Consider the following 12,082-nt stretch of genomic DNA (forward strand, 5'->3'; position numbering starts at 1 on the left):
TTTAATTATATTAATTGGGTTATTGGCTTTTTTCGAAGTTGGGAAGTAGCAATTTTTTGAAAAACATTTTTTTAAGTTTTATTTTAAAAGCAACAGTTCACGTCTCAACCCAAGCATAAATTCCCAGCTGGGAGTGGAGAACAAGCGCATTAGTAATATGCTCAATCCCTTCCCTTCCTAATAAAATTACTTTTGAGGGGTGGGGGTGCCTGCAAGGCTCTAGTCGCTGTGCTAATTAGAACAACTCATTCACTCGACGAAGAGTTTAAATGAGCTGGGCAGCGTGCTAGGTCAAGGAGACCCGGTACAGAGCAAAATGCACGGGGCTCCTGCCTTCAGCTGATTAATAGCTGCCTTCATTGACCGTTTGCTGGTCGTCAAGCTGAATGTGGAGCATTTCCTGTAAATAAATTCACCAGGCCTCTTAACAAACCCGTAGAGTAGACACTAGCATCCTCTCACCTTACAAACAAAGCCACCGGGACCCAGAGAGGTTAAGCCACTGACCCGAGGCCACACAGCGATAAAGATAGGAGCCAGGATCCAAACCCTGGCTGTCCCAGTCCAGACACCGTAGGCTTCATAGCGCCTCTTTGGTCTGATGTCATTGGCTTCACACATAATTAAATTAAGAAGAACAACAGCAATACAGGGATGTTTGTACAGGGTCCGGCCGAAGTAACACCTGCTTGAAGGGTGGTTGGTAGGGTAATAATATGGGTGTACTCATTTATAGTTTTAGTTTGAACATTTCACCTAAAATGTCATATGGCGTGCTTGAGTGTGACATCATTGTGTTACAGAATGACATGCTTATGCTTTTGTAGAAAAAGAGTCTGTAATAAACAAGGGGTGTGATTGGTGCCAGACCCTGTGTGTCGAGGAGGGAGAAAGTCTGCCTCGAAACATCACATGTTTCCCAGTCCATGTCTCAAAAGTGTAGAAGACTTTTGCTTTCGGGGACTTTTTTTTATTTACCTACTTGATTTTTTTAAAATTATGTATGCATTTCACATTTGCAAACAGGAAAGAAAAGGCAGAACCCTTAACTGATTACTGAGTTTGCTGGTCAAGCAGTGGCTGAGCAGCTCAGTGCCCGAGGCCACCATCCTCGTCGCTTCCCGAGCTTTCCCTGTCTCATCCTGTGCGCTGTCCCCTCCCCTCCCTCTTCCTCTTCCTCTCTACATCCTGCATCCTTCGTGTCTCTCTCCCTCTCTCTCTCCCTCTCTTTCTCTCTCTCCCCCTCTCTCTGCCTGCCCCCTCTCAGGAGCCCACCCCTGCAGTGTCCCCTCTGTCAACACCCTTCCTGCTCGTGTTGGCGAGTACAGTAAAGATGCCAGAAAGGGTGCTGGTTTTTTAACCTCTTTCCAGCTAAATGTTTTATTATAACTCCCGAGAACCTAATTATGGCAACTTGACACGCCACAGTACCTTTTATGGGCTGCCTCTGTATGAAACTTGCTCCTTTAGCAACGGTAAACCTGCTGCTTCAAAGGGCAGGGCCAGCACCGGTGAGACGGGACGAAACCGCGCCTGGGCAAGCGCACACCTGGTCTCCCTCCCCGTCACCCCGCCCCCACACCCGGCGGACTTTGGCCTCTATCCCGTCTCTGGTTTTTTAATCAAATTTCAGCAACGGCATGTATGATATTAAAAATCTTTTAGGGGTTAATGGGCTGTCGGTGTCAACATTTTCATCCGCTGCTGTGAGTTTATTTACTGTGAGTTTACTTACTGGGGAGATCACTTTTTCTTGGGAGAATGATAACCAGGTTTCCCTGATAACCAGAGCAGCTCTTTGCACACGGGGCTACATCGGGACCACGTGGGACTTCTGTTCAGGTTCAGGGTGTACGTTTGCTGCTGCTGACGTCATGAGCAAAAGAGGCCTCTCTGGACACTGCCGGTCACTAGTTGTCCTGGTTAGCTGAGTCGGGAACTGGGATGAGATAGGGAGGTGCAGATGGAGAGAGCAGGGGGGAAGAAAGAGGAGAAAAAACCCCACCAAACTTGACCTTTGGAGCAGCGGCAGTACGATTACTTGTGTAGCGCATTTCTCTTTCCAGGGCTTGCTAGGACTTCCCCTTTGAGGGCTTGCTAGGATTTCCCCTCCTAGGATCCTACCGGTTGCAAAGGGAAAATAGTCGTTGGTGTTAAGGGATGGGAGGTGTTTGTTTCTTTCTTTGGTAGGTTTTGAGGTTAATGAGTGAGTTTCCTCGTGATTGATCCTTAAAAGAAGCAGAGAAACCTTTTGTTGGGATGTCAAGGCGTTTAACCAACCACCAAGTGAAAGCCTCCACTCAAGGTGAGGCAGGCTCCCCTGGATGCTCAGGACGAAATAAAAAACCACAGCGCCTTGGGCCGATGGGGCCCTGCTTGCATGGATGCCGCACATGAGCTTCTTGTTTGCTGGACTTCGTTTTCAAATCTCCCACGGTCGTTTAATCAGAGAACACGAACACCCCTAACTTTCTAAGCCAATCTGAAAGCAAAGGCTGGTTTGCCAAAATTCTGCCTCAACTGCACATCTTTGCTGTCTCATAAAAGCCTTTGAGAATGGCTGCTAGGTATGCGTTCCCTCGGTTTCCATTAAGTGGTTGGTTTTCGTATGAGAAAAGGGAGGACGTTTACCCCCAAGACTGACATTGTCAGGTGAAGTGGTGATCACTGTCCTCTTCAGAACTCACTGGGATCGAGGAAACAGAGCCGAGGGCCTAGAGGGGCCGTCCTCCCTTAGACCGACCACTCAACTCGCCAGCCAGTCGCAGCCCCTGCCCTGCACCAGGGAGGACGCTGCGGGCCAGGGTCGGAGCCCGAGAGCCCGCGTGGCCGGGAGAGATGCGTGCAGGCTGCCCTGCTATCTTGTGTGAGCCACCGAGGGCTGGTTTTCTCTCTCCCTTCGAGTGTTGGCAAACTCCAAGGACAGCACTTTGGGGGCCCCTCATTTGCCTTTCCTCTCTGAGACACAAGTGGCCGATTCTGAGAGCAATTGAGTTGTGCTTGAAAAATGTCAAGTGCATGTGGAAGCTACACATTTCTGCTGACGCCCGGAGTCGCGAGCTGAGCCGCTTCCACGGCTAGCTGCCGGGGAGGGGTTCAGCCCGGGCACCACGAATACTGCATCAGAGCATCCTGAGCAAGCCCCCAGGGGGGAATGCTGTCTTCATAGCCAGTTCAGGGCAAAACCCGCTACCCTTTCTCGGTCCTCCCAGTGACCGTCTGGCCAGGCCAGACCTGTGGGTCTCCCTCCATGACATTCATCATCTCTCCTGCAGCAGGTGAGGGCAATCCTTGGGCGAATCAGCACTTGCATTTTTTTCCACTTGTAATTATGAAATTTTCAAACATTCCGAAAAGTTGGGAGAATAGTCCAACCTAAGAATAAGTGCCTAGTCTCAATGATTTGGCTGTCATTTGGCCACCCTTGCCTTACCTGGCTGTACACAGAGGGGTCTAAAGGAAGATCTTATTGCTGAACCATTTGGGAGTAAGTTGTCGACTTTATGACACTTCACCCCTAAAAACATCAGGATTCAAAGAATATACCCACTGACCACCTAGTGTGTTTCCTCTACGTTATGCACGTTTGAAAGGTGCAAAACGGTTAGGCTCGAGTTCCTTAAACTTCCACATACACTCGGTTCCCTAGGGAGCTTCTAGTGGGTACACCCCCGGCCCCCATGCCTCAGTCTGGATGGAAACAGGAATTTGTACTTCTCTTTTTTAAAAAAAAATTATTTCATTTTCTTTTCATTGATGGTAGAGAGAGAGAAAGGGCAGAGGAAGGGAGAAAGAGAGGGAGAGAAACATCGATCGGTTGCCTCTTGCATGCGCCCCGACCGGGACCGAACCCACAACCATTCGATGTGTGGGCCAACAAGCCCAAACAACTGAGCGACGCCGGCCAGGATGGAACTTGTACTTTTCTAGGAGAGCACTCAAGGAACCCTAAAGCAGGTATTTAGGGGACACAAGCTGAAGATCTCTCTTTAAAACCTTTCTCCTTTTTTATCATTTGTTTGCCGGATCTTCTCGAGAGTTGTAACACCAGAGTGTTGTGACTAGCTTGTGTGAGAAACGGGAGCCTACCTGTCGTTGGTACTTTCGTGTAATGATTTTAAGCACCGGAAACTAGAAGGAAGAGATGTGATAACTAAGTGAGTTTCCTTTAGCTGTGACTACCAGAGACTCTGTGACAGCCCTGAGCAGCCTGAGAGAGGGGGCCAACGCGGTAATGAAGAGTATACGGACTGTTTTTCTGCGGAGGGATCTGGCCCTTCTGCATAAATGCAGATGCTGGCCTATGTGCGCATGCGCAAACCCGTCGACCTGTTTGGAGAGCAAGAGTCAGCATGGCAGAAGGAATCCCTGTTTTCAAATAAAAAATGTGCACCGTCTTGTCCTTTTAGTACTTATGACTTCGGCCTGGGAACGGCTGTAGGTCACTCATGTAACAAAGATTTATTGAATGTCCACTATGTACCAGGCTCTGTTCTAGAGGTTAAGATCCAGCATTGAACAAATCAGACACAATGCCTGATTATTTTTCACTTCATAGAAATTCAGTTCCAAGTGACAGATGCCGACGATAAATAATGCACCAATACATATGTGAGGAAGGAAATAAAGCAGCTCTAATGAGATGGAGAGTGGCAGAGAAAGGAGCAAGGGGGGGTGGGCAGGGGAGGTCTCTCTGGAGAAGCGTCCCTGGAGCAGCGGTGCAAGGAGGCAGAGAAATGTCATGCCGGTGTTTCCAGGCAGCGGGAACGGCGAGTGCAAAGGCCCTGAGGCAGGGATGTGCTGGAAGCGCTATGAAGAAGAGGAAGAGGACGGTGTGACTGGCGGAGGGGAAAGGGGTAGAAGATGCGGTTGCAGAGGTGGCCAGAGAGCAGGTCACCCGGGGCCTTGCGGGCCATGGGAAGGGTTTCTGAATGCGTTCTAAGAGTTACTGGAAGGATTGATGTCTTTGTTTGGTTGAGGAAGGGGTGGGGTGATGACGTATGCTAATCTGGCTTCCCTTTTAGAAGGAAGTAGGGAAAATAGACTATATTGGGACCATAGACACTTTTAGGATCTCATCACACAGTCCCATATGAAAGAAATAATAGCCATTTCCTCCTGTTCTTATAGATGACCGCATTTGAAATAACATTAACACTGATTTAAATTTCCTAACCATCTTGTGATTTCTCTCATGTGGCTAAAATGTTCCTATTTCTAATGTACGGATTCCGTCCACAAATATGGCTGATGTTCAGGTGCTGAAGTTTAAGGTCTGGAGATACTGAGAGTTAATAGCTACCAGTATCGAGTGTCAAGGATTTCAGAGTTTGATTGGGGCAGATACTTTAATTATTAAGATTATACACACACACACACACACACACACACACACGGGTGTGTGTACGCACTATACTAAGTGTATATACATTATACCAAGTATATAAGGAGATTCTTGAGCACACAGTGGTGGGTGGGGGGATGTTGGAATAGGTTTTCCAGGCAGGTGGTCGGAAGGTGACTAGGAGTAGCCTGGGGGGTGGGGGACAGGAAGAACAGGAAGGGCCATTGCAGAGAGCATCACGTATTATGTGATTCCCAAAGGCAGGCAGCACCAGCTGGCTGGTTACGGGAAGATGCACCTTTTGATGTAGCTGAAGTGCAGAGTTCATGGGAGCCAGGGACACGAGGGGGGAGGGGAGGATAAAAACATTGGGCAGTGGTGGTAAGGAGGAGTCTGGGCCCCTATTGAGATTCAGGTTTCCTCTTTCAGGCACTGGAGGGTTGGCAGGGATTCCTCCGCCAGGGTGTGATGGCCCTTGCACCTTGGGAAGGAAAGCGGCAGGAGGGCTGACGGGGAGGGTAGGTGGGAGAGGTTTTCAGAAATGAAATGGGTAGAATTCTTTAACTCATGGTAAGGGGGGAAGGTGAGGGAAAGGAAGGAAGGGAGAATCACTACAGTTTCTCTGTCAGACGGCTGGGACTGACATGCGTTCAGAGGGCGTGTGTATGAGGAGGGGAAGAAACAGTCTGGGGTTCATTGTAACGTGTTCGGTGCAGCCACGGAGTGTCATCAGAGATGCCCCAGGGCCCCACGGGAATGTGGGCTGGGCCTCAGGGAAGACGTTGGACTTCAAATGGAGATTAGGAGACTCCAGTCCCATGGGTGATGGCTGAAACCATGGGCTGGCAGAGATCTCTGTGGGGGTGACGACAAGGGTTCAGATGTTTTTAAATGCTCATTAACAACAATTTACAATGTCTTTATATTCCTTCGGTTTGGTTTGATTTCCTATTTTCACTGCCCACTCTTGGAGAATTGTCCAAAAAGTCAATTTGAAGTAGTTCTAAAGCAAATCCCAGGTCTACCCGCATCACCTGGCTTTCAGGCGTACGTACATTCTGACTTAATTATAAGGCAGTGGGCTATTAGTTAGTGACTTGGAGAACTCTTCAGATGTGTGTTTGACATTTGTCAAGCTTCAAATTAAAACCCCTGTCTCGGGCTCCTTCTGTTGCTCGGAGGAGTCGACAATAAACGTTACTCATAATGCACTGCACTCTTACCCTGAGGCGCACCCTCCTTAAATGCTCTTCCTACACGATGTCAGGGAATGCACGGCACCTGTGCTGTTCTCCTCTCCATGGCAGAGATGAGGCGATAGAGGCTCACAGGTGCGGCATTAGGAAACTTCCACGGGCTTCCCTGTCCAGGAACGGCCCTGCCGGGACTCCAAGCCAGGTGTGTTTTGCCGCGGAGTTCTGCTTTTAAGTACCACGCCCACCGCCTCCTCTCCCTAAAGACACTTTTTAACCTGGAGCATTCAAAGAGAGCTATTGCACAAGGAAATACAAAGCCATTCTTTATGGAATCCAGCCTCTTGGCTTTATTCAGGCCATCAAACACAGTACAAATAAAGTCTAAATATCCATTGTTTATTTTAATGTTAGCTATGTTAAATAATTCACTAATCAGATACTCATTTTCTGACATGATTGTTAGTCATATCAGGCTTGTTTGATCTTTGTCAAGGATTAAAATACTTGCAAGGTTTTGCCTAGAAGCAGCTAAGATGCAAACATTTGTAACTATAGGGTGCTGCCCCGGAGCCCTGCTGGGGCGCCCCCCCCCCCCGGCTGCCCCAGTGTGCAGGGGCCGTGTGGGGTGTAGGTCCAGTCAGAGCCCTTAGAGTCGGGCAGGTGGGAATTTAAACCTTACTGACCCGGCCGGCTACCTCTGAGCTTCCATCTTCTCATCTGTAAAACAGTGAGAACAATAGTACCTGCCTCATAGGGTTGATGCGTGAGGCTCAGGGGCGAGGAAAACATTTAGCATTGTAACGGACACATAGTAGGTGGTCTGTAAATACAGTTGCACCTTCTGAAGACTCGGAGAGAAAGGAAATACCTGTAAAACATTTCAGAATGTTAGAATTGAAGCTGAGTAAAAAAAAATCACAAAACAGGGATCTCTGTTAGTTCATTATTTGTTCGTTCATTCACACATTCCCTCAAGTCTCCCCTGCGGCTGAACGTGGAGTTGGGCACGTGGAGATGAACAAGCGGCTGAACAAGACACAGCCCCTGGCTTTCAACTGCTAAAACTCTACGTTCTACTTAGTCCATGCTTTCAAGTCTACTAGCGTGTACTTTCTGGAAGACACGCCATCAGTTGAAGAAGGCGGGGTGAGTCCTACGTGGCACACCGAAGGGAGAGAATAGATGTGGTCAGAGAACTGAGGGTCCTTGAAGTGTCCTTGGAGATACAGTCTCCTGAGCCTGAGGAAGGGCTGTATTAATGGTAGGGGTCCACCGTAGACCCCATCATTCTGCTGTCACACCATAGCTGTAGCCACCAAGGGCAAAGAGGTTTCCAAAAAAGAACCATGACCCCATGACCCAGAGAGGCGGTCTCAGGACAGGAAGCAGGATGGAGAGGGAAACAGCCCAGGAAAGAGGACTTGAGCGAGACAGGTTAGGGTCACGCTTAAGAGCACACACTTGAGCGAAAGACAAGAGTTCGAGACTTCAGCCCTTGGACCGTTGCTTAACTTCTCCAAGCCTGATCTTGCCTATCTTCAATGGGGATGTTATACTATTGATCTGTAAGTAATTGTGACACTATATCTCAAGGGCCTTCACACAGTCGCTGCCGCCGGTCCATCATCCGAGTTATCATCTCTGAGTAACAAACAGTAACTCAGTTTTTGTATGTGCTTTGCATGCTTAGCGAGATTGTTGCAGAAGATAAAATCTAGAGGCACGTGTACGTGAGAGTCTGTGATGGAGTGCATTTATGGAATTAGTGCGTGTCGCCATCGAGTGTAACATTTCGCCCCTTCATCCACGGCAGGCAGAGCAGGGTCGTTAGCCAGGACTGTCCCAGAACGTGGGAGGCACCTCGTGAGGAAACGCGGCTGGCTGTCTCTCCTTGGCCACCCACGGGGCTCCTGACTCTCTCCCTTCTCCCGGCAGGCACTTCCTCTTTAAGACCTCCTCGGGAAGCACGCCCCTGTTTAGCAGCTCCTCTCCAGGATACCCTTTGACCTCAGGAACCGTTTACACGCCACCGCCCCGCCTGCTGCCCCGGAATACCTTCTCCAGGAAGGCCTTCAAGCTGAAGAAGCCGTCTAAATACTGCAGCTGGAAATGCGCCGCCCTGTCCGCCATCGCCGCCGCCCTCCTCCTGGCCATCCTGCTGGCGTACTTCATAGGTGAGTCCGGGCAGCCGGCCCGCCGCCCTGGCTGGGACGAGGCTGGGTAGACGAGGTCTGGGAGAGCCCCCCCCCCCACTGTCTGCACAACTGGCTCGTTCGCTGCTGAAGGACATGAGAATGAGGGATGGACGGTGGGTGGTTTTCTTCCCCTCCTAAAATCCATTTCAGTCTGACGAGTTTCCCCTTCATGGTCCTAAATGACGTTTCTCGGTGGTGAAACTAAGCATCCTTGCTGTATTCTTTCTTGGAGACATGCTGAGAATGGCCGTCCCCACCAACCCATCCCGTGCCCCCAAAGCAGCCTTCTAGTCTTGTCCATTACTGGATCTTAACCCAGGTCTGGGCGCTGAAACTCGTGAGCGTTGGTTAACTTGCCAAAAACCAAGGGGAAGAATGGTGAGAATGGTGATCAGCATGCCTGGGGACATCTTGATTTGTAGGAAAGCTAGAGCGGCTAGCTTATTTACCAAGCCATGGAACAGAAAGGGAACTGGAGGGCCTGAGCATCCAGCCAGGCCTTTGTGCAGAATCGAGTCACCCAGACACGGTGGATGTGCCCGCATCCCTTCCTTTGCCTCTGTCCCTGGAGCCTTCACCAGGCTCTCACCACACGCTGCTGCATCTGAGTCAGGCCCCCTCCCGTGCCAGCTGTGCTGCTGGGAGCTCAGGGTATGACTTAGGGTAGCAGCTCGGCAGTGTTGCCGGGGTGTCTTTCTTCCCATGCCAAGGATGTCGGCTTGCGTCCTTGGGGTGTAGGCTGTGTCACTGTGGAAAGCAGCACGTGCCAAGAGCTGAGGGGCGGGGTGCCACGTGCCCAGGAGCATCCTGGGCTGGACACAAAGCCCGCGCGCAGCTCCTGGCCCCGGCAGAGCGCCCCTGCTGCCGCTCTGTCGGCTGAGCCTGCCAACGGCAGATCTCCTGGCCCAGGCAGAGGCCGCAGCGATGTTTGTTAAAGTTTATTTGAAACGCTTGGTGGCTCTGGCTTGCTTTCAGGGCAGCGATGATAGGCCTTCCCCAATTTGTCTGTGCCGTGTTGCGAAGCAAACCTAGAAAACACCAGCAAAAAGAGGCCAGCTCCAGACAGCTCCCAACATTGATGCAGAAACCCCTCCGAATAAGAGGAGAACAGAGCAGCCCTGGTCCCTCAGGCTCTGCCCTTTCCCCCTCAGGAGTGGGGCCCACACACTTCTTCCCAGGCAGCCAGCACGGGGCCTGCCAGGAGGGGCTGCTCCAGAGGTCCCAGACCACGTCACCAAACTTGTCTGATGGCAAGGGATGGCGGCCACACCCCCCCAGGGCTCTTGGGCCTTGACCATTACGAGTCAAAAACTGATGGGAGGTTTTCACCCTCTCCCACAGTATCCCGGTGCTCATCTGAAGATGGAAAACTAAACTGAATACATTTGACATTCCCCACCAGTGGCATCTCTCAGGAATGCCCCCCAAAAGTGAGAAAGTAGGCATCCTGGGAAGAGGTTTTACGCTTACCTGGGACTTTGCAAAACCCGTTGTGCTCTATACCCCAGCTCTCTGTGGGGACTGAGGTCTGGCCCCCATGCACCCCTGATTTAAAGTCACCTCTGCCTCGCACCTGTTTCTCGAAGGATGCAGCAACGGGCTGACTGGGGCAAGGGGCGAGGGGAAGGGCGCCTGGGGCACCCTCGGTGACTTGTGCAGACGTTTCCGTGTTCTTGAAGGCAGCTCTGCGGGCTTCCCCAGAGAGCTGCTCAGGGGGCCTCAGCGGCAGCTAACTGAATTACCTTCAGGGTCTTTGCATGATTCGGCTTCGTGTCAGACACTTCCAGAAGGGTCTGTGAGCGCCCGCCTGGGCTTGATGTTCTCCTGGGCTGGTGGGCACTGCCGGCCTCCGCCAGTGCCATCCTGGGCGTGCCTCCTCTTCCAGTCACCGGGGACAGATGGATGGCGACTCCCCGAGCGATTGTGCTGTGTTGCGCTTGAGAGTTAAAACAGAATAGCTTTCTGTAGGGCCGTCACATAAAGGGGAGACCGTAGAGTGAGAGTCTAGTGTTGTAATCGGGGGTGCAAGTTGTAAATGATGGATTAGGACACGTGTTTGTCCTCAGTCCAGAGGCTGCTGGAAGCTGGGCCTGAGCACCTCAGGGTGGCTTATTAGGTTAAAATCCATCATCTCCTATTACGTATGCTTTTAGGTAAGATTGTTGGACCGTAGAGCATGGAAGAATCGTCGATGACTCAGGATGAGTGAGGTCAGGAGCCAGTTCGCCCAGCAGTCCCGGTGCTGAGCGTGGAGCCCTAGGGTGACTCGTGGCTGCTCTCCAAAGGTGACAGTAGGCCTGCAAGCGAGGTAGAGGAGGTCAAGGTCTTGAGTTCTGATCTTGACCCCAGAGGTCCCGTTCTCCTTTGCCTTGACAAAGTTGCTTTCTTTCCGGCTCTCGGTTTCCTAAATAACACATGGGAACATGATGGTTATTTACGTGCAGAAACTCTGAAGCATGGTGAGGATTAATTAACGTGTATAAATCACTTTGAAGATGAAAAGCGGTATATTATTAACTACAGAGCTTCAGGGGCGTACACGGTGCACTGCAAACACGGGGGAAAGTGCTGTCAGGAGCAGCCCGGGGTCGCGCCTACCTAGAAACAAGCCGCTGGGGGAGGACAGAGAGGCAGCCTGAAAACCGAAGCCTTCCTATTAGGGGCCCAGCGCGTTGAGACCTGCGCCCACGCGGGTTCATAGGTGACTCCGTGTTCCACTAGAGCATGACAGGTCCCGACATTAAAGCATCAGCCCGAGGACGTTTACGGGCAGGCGCTGGGTTCAGGCCTGCCAGGGACGGTGACCGGTGGGTCCAATTATCTTTCCTGCATGTTCAAGCCCATCAGGAGAGGACGTTCCAAAAGTGAGTCATCTGGAAAGGTTCAGCCCCACGACGAGTTCAGCCATAGACCCAGCGTGTGGGTGGGGGCCAAAGCAGAATAGCCCCAGTCCTCCTGTCAATCAGTGGGAAGAGGTGGGGCCTTTCCCAGCCCAGGGAAGATCCCCCAGTTCCTGATCTCACTGCTGGGGTCAGTGATCTCTTATGATATGCTCTTCCATTCAGTTCTTCCATGCTGCGTTCTCCCAGGGTACAAAACGCCTGGCACAAATTACTCCGAGGAGCTGCGTGAACCTCTCTGGGACCATGTAGGACATCACTCAGCCCCTGGCCTAAATGGTCCCCAGAGAACACCAGTTGAGCAGAACCTGGAAGGCAAGACAACTTCCCTCTTAAGAAGCTGTCTTACACCCTTGGGCAGCTCGAGGACTTGCAGTGTCGGCAACACCAGAAATCCCCCTCCATCCCTAAGTTTCTGAACCACAGAAGCAACATCGAGCTTCTCAC

The 12,082-nt window shown here is 51.1% G+C and overlaps 1 protein-coding gene across 4 annotated transcripts in view; it reads left to right on the forward strand.

The window, feature by feature from the left end:
* The window catches only part of TENM2 (teneurin transmembrane protein 2), a 1,103,034-nt gene that overhangs the window by 860,268 nt on the left and 230,684 nt on the right, over positions 1–12,082 (forward strand). For all 4 annotated transcript variants that reach the window (XM_028528771.2, XM_036014378.1, XM_036014380.1 and 1 more), the window contains one exon: positions 8,476–8,714. In XM_028528771.2, the coding sequence (XP_028384572.1) occupies positions 8,476–8,714 (239 nt within the window). The remainder of the gene's footprint in view (positions 1–8,475; positions 8,715–12,082) is intronic.

This window comes from Phyllostomus discolor, chromosome 13 (assembly GCF_004126475.2).
Source record: "Phyllostomus discolor isolate MPI-MPIP mPhyDis1 chromosome 13, mPhyDis1.pri.v3, whole genome shotgun sequence".
Classification (NCBI taxonomy): domain Eukaryota; kingdom Metazoa; phylum Chordata; class Mammalia; order Chiroptera; family Phyllostomidae; genus Phyllostomus; species Phyllostomus discolor.